Source organism: Leuciscus leuciscus, assembly GCF_965113295.1.
Source record: "Leuciscus leuciscus genome assembly, chromosome: 5".
NCBI lineage: Eukaryota > Metazoa > Chordata > Actinopteri > Cypriniformes > Leuciscidae > Leuciscus > Leuciscus leuciscus.
This window is the reverse complement of record NC_138729.1, coordinates 19,060,319-19,080,781: the sequence shown is the minus strand read 5'-3', so window position 1 is coordinate 19,080,781 and position 20,463 is coordinate 19,060,319. Positions and strand designations below refer to the sequence as shown.

Sequence of the window (20,463 nt, the reverse complement as noted above, 5' to 3'; positions counted from 1 at the left end):
AATTTATATTGGTGTTCCAAAGACAAGGCATTTCCGACACAAGATCATTTATTGCAATGAATTTATTGCAAATACTGGAGAAAACTCTAAATCCTTCACAATCACAATGTTTTGGTCCCAAGGTCAACATTCTACACAGAAGCAGGGAAAAAGGTTAATATGTGAAAAATAGAGTTACTACCAAGTGAAGTTGTGAATTGTTAGCTCTATGCTACATGAATATACCATAAACTCGACTACACAACTGCATAACACACACATTCCCTATTAACTGCAGCCGATAGCATAAAGACATAGAGCTAAACTCACATTGAGAAATGTAAGGAGAACCACCTCAAGAACTCAGTATTAATGGATTAGCTAGTGTTGAGGAACAGCCAGAGGAGGGTTAATAAATTTAAAGTGGAGACTATGATTTAGGTAAGTGATGTTTAATAAGTTCTAGGACTAGGAGGGAGAGGTATTCCCACAAACAGTTCACGGTCGTAACAATCATTCGCTTATGAGCCTTCAGAATTAAACCGCAACCTGCCAATAATGACGATACATGGGCTGCAAACACAGTGGTCATGATCAGTAAAATTGTGCATTCAACATGATAAGCAAAATACATTTGATTTACAAGTGTAAACATATACATAAATTAAGTGGTCTAGATCATTCCTATGATTTTTATCAAACTATTACACTCATTTGAATAGAAATAGAGGGATATTGGCTATTTGCAAAAATATTCACCATTCACACTGTGGAAACATCAAACTAAGTATGATTTCTATAAGAAAATATGTAGTCAAGGGCTGTTCGCTATTTTCAGCTTGATTGCCTCTTGATTTAATTCACCATTCCAGGTCACAGGAAAATATGTTTAAATGTTTTAATAAAATCCTCTAGACAGGCACATTTGGTATTTCAAGCTATTCCTGACACATCTCACAACAAGGTGCTAGAGGCTCACATGGGGTTGGAAACACTGTAGTGGATCCGTGTCCGTGTCACAGAAGCATGACCTTGACATAAAAAAAAAAATAAAAAACTATATTTTTTTGCCTCATTCGTACTTCCATCAACTTGCTTCATCATCATCATCCAGGAGCTGCTCTGAACCAATGGAAACGGATGAAAACTGGTCCTCGAAATTCAGGAAAGGGTGGTTGTAATTTTTCTCAAGCATTTTCCTCCAGATTTTAACTGTGAAAAGAACAGATTAAAACCAATGGGTGAATCAAAACGCAGTGAACAAAACATTCTTATACATTATGACATCAAAATGTTAACAAATGATTATCACTTTAATGATGCTTTCAAAAAGTCCTTCCATAAAAACTCTCTGTAAGCAGTAGACCAATCACAACAGTCTGGGCCATCTGACCAATCAGAGCAGAGCAGTATTGCGGAAAGGAGGGGTTTAGAGAGACTGAATCCTTTATCGAATCGTTTCAGACACTAGCTACGTTTACATGGACACCTTATGTTTCAATAAGAAAGAATTAATTCTGATTGATGAATCCGAACGTAGTGTTTACATGAACACTAAATTAAGTGTTTGGGTTGATTTGCTCGTTTATGTCACAAGCTTTTAATTGGAATGGCTCATGTCATGCGCACAGCACACTGCACAAATATAGACAATTCTGCTGTTTGCGCATACTATTCTAATTGCTTCTTTTCTTTGATTTCGGGTCCCAATTAGGAGACGACCAGCGCATAAACTGTTGTGCCATGTCGCTTATATTAATCAAGCAGTAAAAACGACCATTCCCGTCCCCAAAACAAAGAGTCTGTGGATGAGAGTCCCAAACAAGGACTGGTGGGACGTTGTCCTGCCCCACTTCAAAGATGATAAGTGGAAGGAGAATTTTAGAATAACACAACAGTCATTTATGATGCTTCATTCAGCAACAGCTCGTTCCATACGCCATTTTGACTTCACTGCACATGCGTAGTAATTTCCAGTTTCGTTTTCAGTCCGATCAAGTGTTTACATGTCCTCTCGATCGGATAACAAAAGGTTTAAACCACACCTTACGATCCAAATGAATCTGAACGGATCTGGCCAATTCATTCCGATTGACGTGGTTACATGTGACTTTTTTTATTCCGATTGTGCTAGTAGTCCGATAACAGTCGGATTATTAGGGTCCATGTAAACACAGCTACTGTGAGAAAAGCGGTGATGCTGCAATGTATATTATGAAAATATTCAAATGTTTTTTTTAACGTTGGATGCATGTCAGCCTATTGTAGGAGACCTCCAATACAAAATTAGGAACCTTTTAAATAACATAATAGGGGCAGTTTAATTTCACTGTGGCCCTAGTTAGTTAACAAATGTGTCAATTCCAGAGAATTCACATTTTCAGTTCTCATTTTAGAGAACTTTGAGCACACATTGTGTATAATAATCTAATTTCATCAATTTTGTGTAGATCTTACACAATATCTGTACACATATCGTCAATCACTGATACAGTTTCACAAAAACTCTTGGGGCTATTCATGGCTGGCATCCCTATAAACAAAGCAAATAAGTTACACATTTAACAGTTACGAGTATTTTAACAGAGTAGTTAACTAAGAGAATAATGAAACCGCAGTATTGCACGCAAAAGCAATGAATTCACACTATTTTTAGGTTTTTAATTAGGACGTACTGTACTCTGGCTCTTCTGTTCCAGAAGGTTCTCCCGACGGCTCCACCTCCTGTAGCTCCTCCTCCTGTAGCTCCTCCTTATGTTCCTGCGATTCTGTCTCCGGATTTGCAATCATCACCTCATATGCTTTCCTGGCCTCGGCTGATAACTCAATCATTTTGTGATAAAGGTCCTGTGGCCATGAAATAATTACATGTACAGGAATCAGCAAAATTCACTGAATTAATACAATCAGTGAAGTATAATGACTGTATAATGAATTTACAGTAATGCCACTCAAGATTCTTAACAAGAATCAACAATATTTACCACAACCATAAACTTCTAGTACTACTCACCTGTGCGCCATCGTAGTTAAAGATTCCCACCAAGCTGACGGGGACGGCTTTATTAACACAGCGGCCCAGCGCCTTTCTCGACAAGGCAAACACAAACGGGACACCTTGATCCCGGCATGTGTCAATGATGGTGTGAAGAGCCTCATCTAGACCTCCTACATTAAAACAAACAGGCCATCCATCAGCAACTACATACAAGCTGCAACATGAATTGAAATGTGAGTTTGTGCTAAGTTCACGCTACCTTTGGACTGTATACGTTCGCAGTTGGGCGAGATGATAACGCACTTGACCTTCCTGAGTTTGAGGTGTTTCAGCACCTCTCGTAGGCCCATGACCAGCCTGCGCTTCATCCTGGCCTTCATGGGGTCTTTCTGATAAAGACGATCCTGAAACCTCACCAGCTCCTTCAGTAAGCTGCTCACACATTCATCTACATCTTTTCTAAGCACTTGGTTGCAGTAGCTGTAGAAATAGAAGAAAACTATGTTAACTACAAATTTATAATTATAATTATTATTATTATTACTACATTTATTTTCTTCCATCACTTGAAAAGATGTAAATTTTAGGACCCAGATATTAATTTCATCATGTCTTCAAGTCTTTTTGGGAACATATCTTGCACATCTTTGAGAAACAAAACTATAACCTAGGGGTGGGCGATATATACCGGTAGAAACGATTAACGGGTAGAAATTTGTCAACCGGTTGAGATTTTGGACTATTGTCTCCATCGCGGTTACGCTTGTGTGACGTTGCTGTGCTGTGCTGTGCGTGTCACAAAAGCTTTAAGTTTGCATGCGATTTGAACTATTATGGTTTAAACAAGAGATTTTTTGGAGTTATTTTTGACTCTTTATTGGCCTTGAATGGTTAAATACTCTCACAAAAGGCCTGTCTTCACAAGTATCCTAGTAAACACAGTCATTTATGCCTTAAGTGAAAGTAAACAGTTGCGAAAGGAAACACGAGTAACATTATAATGGATCCGGGCAGCCCTTAAAGTGACAGAAGCCAAATAGTCCCGCTGTCTGTCATTCATGTTAATCAAACAACAAAAGAGAAAATCACTCACTGCTCTTGAGTTTTTGTAATTTTAACCAGAACAATGTATATTTGATTTACAAATTGAATACCACGCAGTGTTTTTTTTATTTTATACATTTGATAACTTTATACAATTTATGCAGCATTTCTTGTTTAGCGCTTGAATTTTTTCAGGTAGGACTATTTTAGTTGTGTCTTTGTTCTTTTGTATAAAAAAAAAAATTGGCCTATTGCTTGTAATTAATTTATTTGTTCTTATTTTATCAATGAATGTTTGCATGTCTTCAGTGAGCTTGAGTTTTGATTTATTTAGTAAGGTTAGTATTAGTTTGTGATATTGACATTGGTGACAAGAATTATGAAATTATGTCTATGGTACCTACATTTTTTATATTACAAAAACCTTATTTAAAGCAAAAATGACTCTATCGTTGTGATATATATATATTATAGTGTAATAAAAAGACTAATATTGTGATAAGATTTTGGTCATATCGCCCACCCCTACTATAACCAAAACATAACATTGATTTTCTTACTCTCTGAACTTCCTGCTGTGGATTTTGGGAAGATTGGGATTGGAATTGGGATTCCAGGATTTTAGTGTTGCATTTTCTGACACACTGTCATCCAACTTGTGATCAGATGGCGAACCAGGCTGGTCACACTCTGACTCCTCAGTACCGACGAGTCCAGGGTTCTCATCTATATCTGATACAGATTGTGAACATACTTCCATACTTTTCATACTTGTGAGAAGATGCTGATCATTGTCAGGCTGGCTTGTTTCAGAAGGATTCTCACTATTACTAGTTTCCTTTTCAGCAGCCTCAGAGGACACTCGGGCCGGGTCTCTCTCCTCCAGCAGGCGGTTCTGTTTTCTCTCCTCTCTCTCCCGAAGAATGACCTCAATTGTTCAAAATGCAAAACATCTTTTAGAATGCTTATTATAAACAGAGAGATTCAAAATGCACAGAATTTTTTTGTTTTTTTAAAAGGTGTGTGATTTCTGCACTAATAGCAGCACCAAATATAAATGATAATTCTGTTTGACGACACCAGTGGCGCAGAAATGACACACTGCACCTTTAAATGGACACTGGACTCACTCTTTTGAGAGGTGTTGGTTTTTTCGCCTTGGGAACTTCTCGCTGTTTTCCCTTCTTCACTAAGGGACAAGTGGAGTCCAGCGGGTTGTGTGGTGTTTTCTCTTGCTGCCTCTGCTTTTTCTGAACTGAAGTTTCTTTGTGGACTACAGGTAGAGCTCCTCCAACTAACACATCGGCAATATTATTTGTTATATTCGACGTGGTGACTAACATCATGGGTGTCCTACAAAGTCTTTAAACAGGGGTGCCCAATCCTGCTCTGCCGATCGACTGTCCTGCACAGTTCATCTCCAACCATAATCAAACACACCTGAAGCAACCAATTAAGGTCTTCAGGATCACTTGAAATTTAAAGGCAGGTGTGTTTGATTAGGGTTGGAGATGAACTGTGCAGGACAGTCGATCGGCAGGAGCAGGATTGGGCACCCCTGCTTTAAAGGGTTAGTTTGCTCAAGAATGAAAATTCTGCCAACATTTACTCACCCTCATGTCAATCCAAACCTGTCTGACTTTTGTAAATCTTCAAAACAATTGAAGATATTTTTTATTAAATTGAGAGATTTCTGTCCCTCCATTAAAAGTTTATTCACCCAGAACTCTTGACGCTTCAAAACGTTCATAAAGAGAAAGGAAAAGTAATCCATATGAATTGAGCGATTTAATTCTTCTGAAATTAAGTCTTCTGAAGAGACATGATCAATTTATATGAACAGATTTTAACTCAGGCTTTTATTCACATATAAACATTGATCAGCAAATGTACATAGAGCAGAGTGCTCAAATTTGGTAAAAATGGAAGCTCAAACGTGCTCGCTTGATGCACGAGAACCAATGAGGTTCATTCTCGCGTCACGCCAGCTCGTTTGAGCTTTTGCCAGAACCAATGAGGTTTGTTCTTGCACGTAAAGCAAGTGCGGTTGAGCTTCTGTTTGCTTGCTGATCAATGGCTGTATCCGAAATCGCATACTTCCCTATTATTTAGTAGGCGAAAAACAGTATGTGACAAAATAAGTATGTCCGAATTCACAGAACTCATAAAAGAGTAGGCAAAAAGTACCCGGATGACCTACTACTTCTGGCGAGATTCTGAAGTGTGCATCCAATGGACAGTTTACTATCCCATGAGGCCACGGGGGAGGATTTGTAAATGGCAGTGAAGCGGCATAACTGAGGCTGGTAGGTCACATGATAATGACAACATGGCGAATGTAGTACGTCAGTATTACTGTACATTCATACTATATAGAACATACTTTTTTAGCAGTCATGAAGTAATTACCTATTCAAAATAAGTACCTACTTAAGAGAATATGAGATTTTAGACGCAGCCAATGTTTATATGTGAATAAAAGCCTAAATTAAACCTATTCATCATTTAAAGTGATCGTGTCTCTTCAGAGGAGTTGGATTAAACCGCTCGATTCATTTGAATTAATTTTACATTCTTTTTATGAACCGTCATTGTTTTGGGTGAATATACTTTCAATGGAGGGACAGAAATCTCTCCGATTTCATTATAAATATCTTGATTTGTGTTTCGAAGATGAACAAAGTTTGCAACAACGAGCAAATGATGACAGAATTACATTTTGGGGTGAACTATCCCTTTAAATGCATTACACCACCAAAAAAAGAAAAAAATAGTGTATCGACTTATATTTCTTACCTGAAAGTGTTACTGGTCGCTGATCTTGTTTGGATTTTTGAGACTGTTGCTTCTGCTCAAGAAATGCCAGCATGTTTCCAAGGTCAAGCTGTACAGGAACCTTTGACTTTTTCTGACTAGTCTGATGAGATAAGATGGGATAAGAATCAATTACACGTGCGACTGTCTCGTTTTTCAGAAAAATCATTTAGTGATTAATTTTACATTGCATGGTACTGTCAAGTTCAATCAGATTTAACAGTACAACCTTATACATGATGGACAGAGTGTTTTGTTTTGATAGGGTTTAAAAATTGCACTGGAAACGGACACCAACCTGTGTTTTCTTAGTGTCACCGGAGGCAGAAGCGGGTGTAGTGGCTTTGTGTTTTATCCCTGGGTGTAGAGACAATCGCTCTTTTTGTGCTTCTGAATGTCCTTTGAGTTCCTGAATCAATGTAATTCCAGATGATACAATAAAGCATGTGCATATCAAACATTTTATTTGAACTGCTGGCATCACAATGTGCTCAGGCCAAAAGAGTCAACTCACAAATGCAAGCGACAGGTCTGGAAACTCCTCTTCATCCTATAAAAACAACACTTAGATAATCACCATTACGCTTCTATGTAGGTTACCTAGCAATATTTCAACAATTACCATTTAAAATACATATTATCAAAGAGCAAAACAGTGGGGGAAAAAAAGTTTCTAAAACCAATGTATACCAGTTATTTTTGTATTATTTATATACCATTATAGTACTTTGTTTTTCAATTTTAATTTTAGTTTGAGTTTGTGCATTTCTGTTTGTTTTTTATATTTCTATTCACCTTTAATAAATTACATTTTAGTTTTAGTAATTTTAGTACATCATCAGTTCGTTTTTTCAAGGCAAGGCATCTTTTTTTAAGTTTTTCATCTAATGTTATTATTTTATTTCAGCTTTATTTAATTATTTTGTAGTATTATTATTTAATAGTTTGAGTCAACAATAATGACACTGATTTAAACACCAATCACCAATTAGTTACAACTTAAACATAAAAAAAAATCTAAAATCTAATTTCAGAAAATATCATATGATTTGTCATACTATACATAAACAGTCTTTACCTCAAACTTCGGTGGCTCCTGCTGTATCAGATGTTCCTCTAGTGTCTCTTCTGTGTTCTCGGATACGGTTTTGGATTTCTTCTTTTTCTTCCTCCTCTTCTTCTCTGTTTTCTGCTCTACTTGCTGTGAGGATAAATCCTCCTAGACACAGAAAATGTGTGCAAATTGTGTCTATTTTGTATAGTACATCCTCAAAATGCTGATGGACAGTGCAGTAGTTTACCTGGGAAGATGTGTTGGCTTTGGGGATTTTCTGGATAACTCTGGGAGGCTGAGAGGCAATGTTTGCCCAGGAGTGAGCAGAAGATCCAGTGGGATTGGATATTGCACTATCCTGATCTAAATCAGATTGGATTAAAAAAAGATGATCCATTTAATTCCTTTACTATTGAATTTAAATATCTAATTTAAAAAGATTCACAACCCATTTCCGAAATATGATACATTTCCCATTGAGATGAAACTAAATATTCAATTTATTTGTTACATATCCAGTATATTAGAGTGGCTTCCCAAAACAAGAAAAAAAATTTAGGTTGGGAATTAATTTTGTCATTAGATTGTTGTGGTTTGCTATTGCTGTGATGTCATGTGAGTGACAGGTTGTCCTGTCCTCGCACCAGTAAACACGTCATCAGAGAACAGAAGAGATGTCGCTGCAAGTGGGAGGGGTTTTGATTAAAGATTACAAGGGCTGCAATATTCCATAAAAAAATAAGAATGGTCAATTTTGATTTCATGGTGAATTTAAGGAAATAAATGGGGACCATTTTGATTTCTGAAGCATGTTTGCACATCTTTACCTGCTTTGACAGCTAATGACATGTCACACTTTCCACTGGACGGGACTTGCTGTGCAGACTTGGTTCTTCGTTTCGGTACATTCTAACAAAAAACATTGCCAAGCTTCAGTGAGACCGTGAAGTTGTTAGAAAACTTGTGCTTTAACAGAACAATGTGTTCTTTGGCTCAAACCACCATCCATGATAGTTACCTTACAAATGAGTGCTGGTGAACTCTGACGCTCTGCTGGCATGACTGCACTAGAACATACTGTCGGCTCCTGGTGCAGGGAAGCTGCTGTATGGTTGCTTGGTGTGATATCCCCCAATTCCGGGAAATCAGCAAGTTTCATTTCAAATGTGCTACTACATGTAATGGCCGATTTGGCTCTCTCAGCGGGGTTTGGGGAAGGTTTGGACCCTCTGTAACCTGGAAACAGAATCAAATTGATTACGATTTAATCAGGAAATTATTATCAAAAGGCTCCTTGAAAAGAATGAGCACCTCTGTCTGTTGATCTCCTGCTAAGTCTTTTGTCCTGAGAGGAAGGCTCAGCTCTGTTGTCCTTCAACATCTGAAAGATCGTAAAACTTCATTAGGCTTTTAAATGCGCATCAGTATAAAGATGCAAATCATCCAAATGGCCATACTAGAATCAGACCTTTACAGTTTGCTTGTTCGAGCCTTCTTTTAAACCACTGTGTGTTTTGAGATCAGCGCTCTTGTTGGTGTGAAAGCCGCTGTTGTAGCCGTGCATTCTCTGTGCCGCGTCATACTGATTGTCTACTGATCTCTGCCTTTTCTTGAACCAGTCCTCAGGTGATAACTGGCATGTGGTGTTTTTAGATGGAGTTCTGTGTGTAATAAAAGAAATCAAAAATCATACTATTTTCATATGTATCACACTGTTATACTCCACTGCAATGTGATGTACAGTGGCCCCAAAATGCAGTTGGACAATTCAATCAAATGATATACAGTTTAAAATGAAGACAAGAAATATCGTGATGCTGTCAAATTGTAGTGAAAAAGGGATAGTTCACCCCAAAATGAAAATTTAGTCATCATTTACTCGCCCTCAAGCCGTTCCAAACTCATAAGACTTACCTTCGAATAAGTATCTTCTAAACAAGTTAAACTGATGGTTCACCCAAAAATGAAAATTCTGTCATTAATTACTCACCCTCATGTCGTTCCAAACCCGTAAGACTGAAGTTAATCTTTAGAACACAAATTAAGAACTTTATGAAATCTGAGAGATTTATGTCCCTCCATTCACAGCTACGCAACTGAAACTTTGACACTTCAAAAAGTTCATAAGATTGTAAAACTAATCCATATGAATGTGTGGTTTCAAGACCAACATTTTCTGAAGAAACACAATCGCTTTATTTGATGAACAGATTGAATTTAGGCTTTTATTCTCATAAACATTCATCAACTCACACATCAGTTGTGGTAAACGGAAGGTCAAGCATGTTCACTTGATGTGTGAAAACCAATGAGGTTCATTCTCGTGTTACGCAGCACGTTTGAGCTTCCGCAAGAGGTTTGTTCTTGTGAGTCAAGCAGGTTTGATTGAGCTTCTGTTTATGCTTGCTGATCAATGTTTATATGTGAATAAAAGCCTAAATTCATTCTGTTCATCATATAAAGCGATCGAGTCTTTTCAGACAATTTGGACTAAACCGCTCAATTCATATGGATTAGTTTTAAGATTTCTTTATGAACTTTTTGAAGCGTGAAAGTTGTAGTTGCGTAGCAGTCAATGGAAGGACAGAACATTTTCAGATTTCATGAAAAAGATCTTAATTTGTGTTCTGAAGATGAACGAAAGTCTTAAGGGTTTGGAATGTCATGAGGGTGAGTAAATGATGACAGAATTTTCATTTTTGGGTGAACTATCCCTTTAAGATATTTGTAATGAAACCTGAGAGGTTTCTGTCCCTTCATTGAAAGTCCAGGTAACCAAAATGTACAAGATCTAAAATGGCCATAAAGATATTTTAAAATGAATCAAGGTACTTTAATTAAAGTCTTGTGAAAAGATACAATCGATTTATATGATGAACAAAAAAACAAGACAAAAAAACCAACAAAAAAACCCACTTGATTAATATGGATTCATATTATGATGCCTTTTTGGATCTTCTAAGTTTGGCTACCTGGACTAATGATAAAGTACACCGGTGGTTACTTTGATAGAACACCTATGAGACCTTTCAAAATGGCACAGGAAGCCATATCGTGGCCACAAATTAAGAACTGATTCCCACAAACTCATGGCCATGTTTTAGGTAAATCTGGGTCATACTGTACGAATTCATTCCCTAGTTTTAATTTAGTTAAATTGTGGCTGGGATTTCCCCAAAGCACTTATTTGATAGTTTATTATTACACAATGCAATTTAAAAAAAAAATATCAATTACATTTTTAGTATCTCAGTCTTTTGGGGGCACTGCATGTGCTTATTTGGAAAAAGAATATTATGTTGATGAATCATATTTCTCAATGCTGGCCTGCTTTGACTGGAAAATAAAGACAGGTGCCACATACAATCACTTATATTTACCTTTTTAAATGATCCTCCATTTTGTCTTGCTGTGGAAGGCTATGAATCAAACAACTTCAGAGGATCAGCAACTCCAGCCTTCATTGTCTGTGAGCACAGAGACAGGTTCAAAGAACAGATAGGTGATAAGACAACACGCACGAGCTGAAACATGTAACGTTAGTGCACAAATCTACGTTTAAACAAACGATGCTGAATCCATGACAAATAATGACGCAGCAAACCGAAGTGAAAGACTAACGTTACACCACTCAGTAAACAGTGTTATGTCATAATCCACTCAATCAAAGTCACAATTGGTTAAAAATACGGTTTAATGTTTGCAACAAACTGACGTTTATTATTTTAACAGTTCATCGGTAACGTAAAGGTATATTTTAGAATGACTGTTGTCGTAATGGAGATGTACTGGATCGGTTAGCAGTCAGCTGTACTGAAGTGAACATCATGCAAACTTTGATTCAAACTTAGATACTGCCTTACATGTCAAATAACATGTAGAAGGTGAGCGTGACGCATGTTTAGCTGTCGACATCTTTCAGCAGCTCTTTTGTGTCGGGTTCACCAGCATGTGGGATTTCTAGATAGCTCGTTTAGACATCATTCTGAGCTAATGTCAACACAGTCATGATGATAAAATAATGTTTATGGAAAACCAAATAGCAAGATCTTTCATACCTTCCGGCCTTTAACAAACTCCATTTTAAAAAGACGTAGTCCGTTCGGCTCAGATGTAAAACTGGTAGGCCAAATAATTAAAGATTAAGCTCAAAGTTGACAACAAGCTCAAGCGGTGCGGGAACTTTTATTTTGAAGGGTGGTCTGATACGACATTACTCAACACACTGTGGTTGCAATGTGTGATATTCAGCAAATAAATTAGTTGAACCGGTTTAACAATATGTTTTAAAAAAAACGTAAAAAATAAAAAAACGTTCATGCAAGAACTATTTTGTTCTGCGAGTTTTATCAAACGATAACCATTTTCTCAGCATCCAAAGTAAACCTAAGGAAAAAACAACCTTCATATGAATTGTGCAATGCAAATTAATACAACAATTAAGATACATTTAAAATAATGTAATAGACAATCATCTTTATTGTTTTATGAATGTATGAATTACATTCAGAAATACACATTTTGATATATAAACACCTCTCTGTGTGTGAAATATTTATAAAATTGTCATTCTTATAAAACGGTGGCACTATAGAGGCATAAACATCCATATCTGTTGACCTCTGTGTTGGGTTGTAAAAAAAAAAAATACATTCACGGTGGAAAAAAAAATACATTCATGAATTACTGTTTTACTATTTACAGTCTTTGTTATTTTTAACAGAAAAGTAAACATGTTCATAAGCATTACAAGTACATTGTATGTTTTTTTTTATTGTAAAAAACACTATTTAAGAGGAACTTTCTTTAGTGGGCTTTAAGGCTTTCAACAAGGAAAAAGAGGTCTGACCCCCTGATGACACAATAGTGAATCCCAAAACTCTTGATCTCACGCCTCCTTCTGTCTCTTCAGCTGGTTCAGTAAAATCAGAGGGACTATAAAGAACACCGAACAGACTATAAAACATAATTCTGCTCCAGCCAACCAGTACACTGAAAAAAAAAAAATATTAATAATGTTATGATTTGCTGAGAACTGCAAAAAAACAAAGGTACAGACTGATATCAATTATATTCAGTAATTGAAAGGGACATTTCATTGCAATTCTAAGTTATAGTTAGGGTTGTTCACCTAATCACTCAGTGTACATATGAAAAAAAGACATTTCCTTTTTTCATTATTATTATTTGTTTACCTGTAGAAGTCACAATAGGGCCTAGTGCTCGAGCTAAAGCTCCAAGACTACGAAGGATTCCCATTACTGTTCCCTTCTGACTGGCTGTGCCTAAGACATCAACACAGACATTGTTAACACCATCACACATTCAAACTAACAGAAGTGTGAGAGATCATTACCATCATTATTAAAGGGACAGTTCAAGAACTAACAAATTCTTTCATCGTTTCCTCATTTTCATGTTGTTGTAAACCTGAGCGACATTTTCTGTGGAACATAAAAGAAAATATTTTGAGAAATGCCTCGTTTTTTTGTTCATCTTCAGAAAATAAATGAAGATCTTTTTGATGAAATCTGAGAGCTTTCTGTCCCTCCATTGACAGCTATGAATTATGAATTGCCAAATGAATTGAGAGGTTTAGTCCAAATTTCCTGAAGAGACTCGATCGCTTTATGAACAGATTGAATTTAGGCTTTAATTCATCAACTCACACATCAGTTGTGATAAACGGAATCTCAAGCATGTTCGCTAGATGTGTGAAAACCAGTGAGGTCCATTCTCGTGTTACGCAGCACGTTTGAGCCTCTTCAAGAACGAATGATGTTCATTCTCATGTGTTACGCAGCACTTTTGAGCTTCCGCATTAACCAAAGAGGTTTGCTCTCGTACGTCAAGCAGGTTCGGTTGAGCTTCTGTTTATATTCGCTGATCAATGTTTATATGTGAATAAAAGCCTAAATTCAATCTGTTCATCACATAAAGCGATCATGTCTCTTCAAAAAATTTTTGACTAAACCGCTTAATTCACATGGATTAGTTTTACGATCTCTTTATGAACTTTTTGAAGCGTCAAAGTGTCAGTTGCGTAGCTTTTCAATGGACAGAAATCTCTCAGATTTCATCAAAAAGATCTTCCTTTGATTTCTGATCTGAAGATGAATGAAATTCTTACGGGTTTGGAACATCATGAGGGTGAGTAATCAATGAAAAATTTTCATTTTTGGGTGAATTATCCCTTTAAGTAATGACCTCTCAAAAAAAACTACAGAATGGATCAAATCTTAAGGCACTCAACATCAACATAAAAAAAAAAAACCCACCATGTTCAGACACTTGTGTTGAAAGGCATGGAACAACAATAGCAGCAGCTGCAAGAATAAATACATTACTTATTACAAATTGAAATACTAATGCAAAAAATAAAATAAAAACATGATAATAATGCATTTGTATACTGACAGAATTGATGCACAATTGCTTACCAAAAGAGTACAAAAATAAGCCTGAATAGAGTAGTGTCAAATTCCATGCTATTCCAATGAGCAAGAAGGCTGGTACAAGTGTTATAATTGCCTGAAATACACAAACATGAAAACAAATATGTAGTCATAATGTGCAGGTCTTTGAGTAGTTAATCATTAAAGTTCCAAGAAAATTGCAAGAAAATTTGAATTGACTTGTGATCCAGTAATGCATGAAAGAGAATTTACCATGCGAACAGTCTGGATCTGATGACCTGGTTTGATCCTGCGGGCATATCCGCCCTGGATTACTGCCATGGTAATGCCGATGAAAAAGAACATCTTCCCCTGCTCCATGCTACAACAGAAGAAGGCAGTGTTTGACTTTAAAGACATCAGGCAATACCATAGGGTTCAGCTGCTCAATGATACATGTATGTCACGGTTCTGATTAAGGAAAACATATCTCAGACTGTACATTGGTAAACTGAAATCATATATTATCCTAGGGGCTGCTAACACTTTTCTTCGACCTTTGCTCAGTTACTTTCCCCCATTCTGGTTGTTTATGATGTATAATAAATTCTCCAAAACTTCCTGGTTCCTAATGCCTACATACAAATAAACCCACAGGCTGTTTTTCTCAACTTCCTGGGTCACATCTCATGGTTTGAGTTGAGCCCTGAACTCAAAATCGATTAGTCAGATTTGCAACGGACGGTTTATCTGTTGAAAGACAATGGCATGCTTTATAATGTTAGACTTTTCTTTGAATACAGTAGCAGCACTAACCACAGCTTTTGTAGCCGTTTTGCAGAAGTTGTGACATTCAGCAATGTTGTGTTAGCTATAGATTCAGGCCTTACCTAGAAAACTGGAAGCGCTGATGTGTCAGAAAACTCAAGGTGAATTCCAACCCAGAGAAGAGATATAGATATGTGAAGTAAACCAATCCAAGCACCTTCAGATTTTGCATTTCTATTGTGAAGAAAAGTCATCATAAAAAATGTGTCAGTTCATTCGTTATTCTATCTGGTAAAGTTTTACTTTATGTAGAAACTTAATGCTCTCACTTTGTTCAGATGGTGGATTCTCTGTTCTTGTGACCGCAGTGAATTTGAAAAGTGCAACAGGGTGAAGAAGATCTCCAGATTGTTGAATACCTGAAGATTCTGATGTCCTCTGAGTCATGAAAAGCATTCATTACATTTAGAATTAAAGACAATGCTATCAACTATTACAACGAAGTTGAAGTCTATTCAGAAAGTGATTAAAGTTGCGATGTAATGGAAGTAGCACCAGATCTTTTCTTCCGTAATGTGACGTACATCTGAGTGAAGCCGATTAAGATGTAGGGTTGGGATTCGGTTCAATCCATCAGTTGTTGATTGGATGGAGGCAGATCTGAATGCAAGCGTACTAATAAACTCACTAGTTTGTAGCACAATTGTTTAACCGTTTACCGCACTTTGTTAAGTGGGTCAAACATCAGACATGAAGCGTCACACTGCACTGCGGCTAATGAATTAAAGTCAGGCACATGCACAGAAAATAGTCTTTCTTTCCAAGAGAAAATAATTTAAAACTGGAATAAACTTGCTCATATATTGAAACAAATTAGGTTAAATATTTCAAGTAAGTTACATGCAAACATGCATCTATGAATAGTTCGCAATATGATCAATAAGATGTATTTAGAAAATAGATAGGGTGAATTTCCATTTCATGACAACTTTAAATGTTACAATGCCCTGGTTGCACAGACAAAGCCTAGTCCCAGACTAAAATGCATTGTTTTCTCTCAAGATGCACACCTGTTATATGTTTTTCTAAGGCATGTTTGAAAAAACATGGTGTTTAAATGTCCTAATTGAACTAAGGCTTAATCCTGATTTACGGTAATCTAAGCCCTGTCTGTGAAACCAGGCCTATACATATTAAAGCACATTTGAATAATGAGTTCACTGAGAATGACATATTATACATGATATTATTACAATGTACCTGAAATGGCAGATTACATATCCCAATCATTATTTTAGTCACTAAATGATAGCGAATTATTAAAAGTTAGCCTCTGGTTGTTGCATATTGTCACATTGCTGACCTTTTGTAAAGTCTCTGGCAGCATGAAGAAAATAAAAAGAAGGTCTGCCAAAGAAAAAAGGACAGCCAGCATGGCAGGGCCTTGATAAAACACCTCAGCGTCTTTGAGTCTCAGAGCAAAGTATGCTCCCATTAATGGACCCAATGTAAACCCCAAGGAGAAAGCAACACCAATCATTGCCTGACAACAGAAGAAAACAAACTCAATGAATCTTCAAGTCACTCAAAAGTTATAAGGTTAAAAATGTTAAATATGTCCTGAAAGCATCAATTAATGATGTTAATGACCGTAACTCACCATTCCCTTGTTTCTTGCTTTAGGGCAAGGCAGGTCCGCCACAACAGCAGTGCACAGGCTGACATTTCCTTTACAAATGCCTCCCACCACTCGAGACAGCAGAAACAGAGTAAAACTGTGAGAGAAAGCCCACAGAATGTAGGATGCCATGAGACCTACCTGAAAAACAAGGAGAACGTTACTTAGATCTACTAAGTCTACAAAAGGCCTTGAGTCATTGACATACATTAAAGTTAATATGTTAGCATTTCAATCTCTCTTAATTAATACCCTATCTCAGAGTTCCCAAAACTGGGATTCATTTATTTGATTAATTTATTCATTTTATCAATTCAACCTGGGGCTTAAATAAATAATAAAAATATATAAATGCATTTTTTTTATTCGTTTACCTGCATGTCATATGACCATTAACCAACACGAGAATCGTGAACATGTGAATGTGTTGTTAAATTATGGAAATATTAACTTAAAATCTCAGGGGCTACTTCCAAATAAATATTTTAGGTCAAAGGTGTTTGACTTAGAAAAAAAAAATTGGGAATCCCTGCCCTATATTATCTAATTTTGTCAGTATGGTCTATACTCACAGTTGTTAACAGGAGCATTGGTTTTCTTCCATAATCATCTGAAAGAGCCCCAATAATGGGTGATGACAGAAATTGTAGAAAAGAGTAGAGAGAGCCTATCAGACCTAAGACACCAAAGAAGAAGATAATCAATGTACATGTCCTTAATTCAAAAGGTCAGTTCAAATTATGTGCTGCATTTAAAGAAACCCTCAATATCAGCCAGAGTAGGCTATTGAAGTTACCTCCAAAAAGAACACTGTTATATTTTGTGTCCATGGGAACTCCAACTGCCCCTCTGAACCAGTCCACTACGCTCTGTAATGACTGATAAACGCCGTCCTGTAGAAAACACAGCAAAAAAGTGATGCAGAGATTACAACATCAAAATCATATGCGAAAGCCATTTTATAAACACTGCAATAATTAGTTTTCTTAGCATTTTTGTCATTTTCCATTCCAAATATCTCAAATAAATCTTAAATCAAGAAATGACTAAAGATATTAAGTATTGTTTTCTTAAACATTTTTTAAAATTAAAACAGGAAAAAAAATCTGTCAGTATAGTAAGAAATGTTTTTTTCCCATTTAAAATAAGTGCACATTACCTCGCTCATTCTTACTCCACTGACAGATATTTTTCACCTAATTTTTTAATTTTCAGGTAACAAGTCATTTTGCTTCTCAAGTAAATATATCTTGATTTAAGAATGTTTAGACATATTTGTACTAGAAAACAAATTCCCCCAGTTCACATTATTATGTTCCTATTCAACGGCTGCTTTTCTCCATCCAGTGGGGAAAAATGTAACCAAGTAAAACATTTTACACATAACACATTAATTGGAATAGTTCAATGAGAGCGTGCTACATGGAAACGTGAATGAAGCCATTGTCAGCGTCATTTAATACGAAAGAACAGCTCTGACCTTGGAGGCTTTCCACAGACTAAACTATTTAATATTATAAAGTTCATTCATTCAGTATCCAATCACTTAAGTCATCGCTGACTTTTGTACAGGAAATGCTCTGTTTCTTCAAAAGTTATAAGAAGGGGAAACATGTCCTGACTGGAATGCATTATGCACAGTCACACAGTCTACAGTTACGTGCATGACTAATCTAGGTCAAATTACAGCAGCATTTCTTTTTGAATAGAGAGCCAGCCAAACACCTTTTGAGATTTTATAACAACAATATATCCGAATGATGATCTCACCCCAGTTTGACTGTAGTGGTCCAAGATGGAAGGGAGCAGTGGAAGTATTAATGTGAAACCCAGCAAGTCAAGCAGCAGTGCCAAGAAAACCATCCTGATGACTCTGGAAGAGTGAATGTCCTCAGATGTAGTTTTGTCACCTGCCATTTCTCCACTCCGGTTGTTTTTCTTTACAGCTGAGAACTCTTAAAGCATCTCCTGTGGGCACTGAACTGAATCACTGAACAAAAACCAAACAATGAACAACAGTATGTACTCCATTATTTGTTTTTGAAACTAAAGTACCAATAAGTGCACTGGTATGGTAAAGCTTTTTGGACATGATGGTACCATATGTTTTTGGGTATTCTTCAAAGTCATGCAAATATAATTGACAAATCATTCAGTCAGTACCATGGAATATATCTAAATACCTTGGTATTGTAATTTAATACCACCACTTTATATATATATATATATATATATATATATATATATATATATATATATATATAAAGCAGATATATAGATATATATATCCTATATTTGGTGACCTTATTACAGTGCAATTGCACAAATAAGTACTTAGTAGGGTTAAGGTTTGGTTTATGGTTAGTTGGTTGTAATTATGCATTATTTATTGTTACTACTATAATAAGTGCACATGTAACATGTGTAACAAGGACACTGTAAAATAAAGTGTTACCAAAAAGTATTTAATAAATATTTCAGTGTCCTTGTTGTAATTGCACAAATAAGTAGGCTGGATAATATTAATGTTCTTACTATAGAATTGGGGTTTGGTTTATGGTTAGTTGCTTATAAATATGCATAGTTTACTGTTACTACTAGTAAGTATATGTAACATGTAACAAGGACACGGAACAATTAAATGAAGTGTTAGCAAAAAGCAATTAACAAATATTTCAGTGTTCTTGTTGTTATTGCAAAAATAAGTACTGGATAATATTAACTGACAACATGTACTTACTTTAGAGTTAGAGTTTGGTTTATGGTTAGTTGCTTGTAATTATGCATCATTTACTGTTACTACTAGAGCAAGTACCCATGTAACACGTGTAATAAGGAAACTGTAAAATAAAGTGTTACCAAAAAGCATTTTCTAAATATTTCAGTGTCCTTGTTGTAATTGCACACGTACTTGCTTTAGGGTTAGGGTTTGGTTTGCAGTTAGTTGCTTGTAATTATGCATACTTTACTGTTACTAGTCCGTAACAAGTACGTGTAACAAAGATACTGTAAAATATTTAGTAAAATATTACAAAATAAAATAAGTGTTGCCAACAATTATTAAATAATATTTCAATTGACTCTTAATTAATCGACGACTGATTTAAAAAACAACTTGCATATAACTTATTAAAAATTCATCATGCACCGGTCATATAAACATTTCACTCCAGCTCTGCTTCTGCTTTAGAGTCCCCGGGAAAACAGTTGTCAAATCAACTCTAATAAATTCTAAGAGACTTGGCAGTTTGTAACTCATTTAAGTCGGATATTTTCTTTGTTTAACCTAGAGGGTACAGTTCAGTTGATATCTTACCTTGAGCTCGCAGTGCGCAATCAAAGTTCCCAGAAGATGCTGCTACTTCCACACACACTCCCCCATCATGAACACACACCAGGAAGCGCGAGCGCGGTGTCTTATTTCACCAGCTACGACAACCGTGACGTGTAGTGGGATGAGCACGAGCAATACAGCTGATTTCTGTTAAGTCAATTTAATGAAGGCACAAAAAGTGTGCAAATATTTACAAATGAGAGCTTGCCACACAATAGATTCACGCAGACTGTATTATGAAGGTATAATAAGCATCACTAGGCATATCACAGTCCACGATGTGTTCCTCATCTGTCTGATCTGTCAGAACAGATGATCATAAGACATGCATTATCAATGAAAATAATGCAAAGCAATAAATGAATCATTCATCTCAAAAATGTTTTAATTTACTTGTTC

At 36.2% G+C, this 20,463-nt stretch overlaps 2 protein-coding genes across 3 annotated transcripts; both read right to left on the bottom strand.

The window, feature by feature from the left end:
- Positions 1 to 44: 44 nt before the first annotated feature.
- On the bottom strand, positions 45 to 12,211 carry LOC309498834 (selenocysteine insertion sequence-binding protein 2-like). Of its 2 annotated transcripts, none has more exons than XM_082169763.1 (17): positions 11,948 to 12,211; positions 11,270 to 11,356; positions 9,358 to 9,550; positions 9,201 to 9,270; positions 8,908 to 9,125; positions 8,717 to 8,798; positions 8,137 to 8,252; positions 7,914 to 8,054; positions 7,350 to 7,385; positions 7,134 to 7,244; positions 6,818 to 6,938; positions 5,152 to 5,315; positions 4,582 to 4,949; positions 3,237 to 3,457; positions 2,993 to 3,147; positions 2,655 to 2,826; positions 45 to 1,191 (listed from the first exon to the last, which is right to left on the bottom strand). In XM_082169763.1, exons 2-17 carry the CDS (start codon positions 11,287 to 11,289, stop codon positions 1,067 to 1,069), a joined length of 2,313 nt encoding a protein of 770 aa, XP_082025889.1. In that variant the 5' UTR covers positions 11,290 to 11,356; positions 11,948 to 12,211; the 3' UTR covers positions 45 to 1,066. The 2 variants fall into 2 exon arrangements, with proteins under 2 accessions (XP_082025889.1, XP_082025890.1); XM_082169764.1 differs by lacking the exon at positions 11,948 to 12,211 and adding an exon at positions 11,753 to 11,936.
- Positions 12,212 to 12,345: 134 nt separating this feature from the next.
- On the bottom strand, positions 12,346 to 20,173 carry LOC309498836 (major facilitator superfamily domain-containing protein 10-like). Its single transcript, XM_082169766.1, has 13 exons — positions 20,047 to 20,173; positions 18,501 to 18,720; positions 17,527 to 17,623; positions 17,303 to 17,406; positions 16,713 to 16,871; positions 16,416 to 16,595; positions 15,382 to 15,490; positions 15,175 to 15,286; positions 14,558 to 14,666; positions 14,330 to 14,420; positions 14,168 to 14,215; positions 13,085 to 13,174; positions 12,346 to 12,881 (listed from the first exon to the last, which is right to left on the bottom strand). The coding sequence occupies exons 2-13, from the start codon at positions 18,645 to 18,647 to the stop codon at positions 12,778 to 12,780; spliced, it is 1,350 nt and encodes a 449-aa protein (XP_082025892.1). The 5' UTR covers positions 18,648 to 18,720; positions 20,047 to 20,173; the 3' UTR covers positions 12,346 to 12,777.
- Between the last annotated feature and the right edge of the window lie 290 nt (positions 20,174 to 20,463).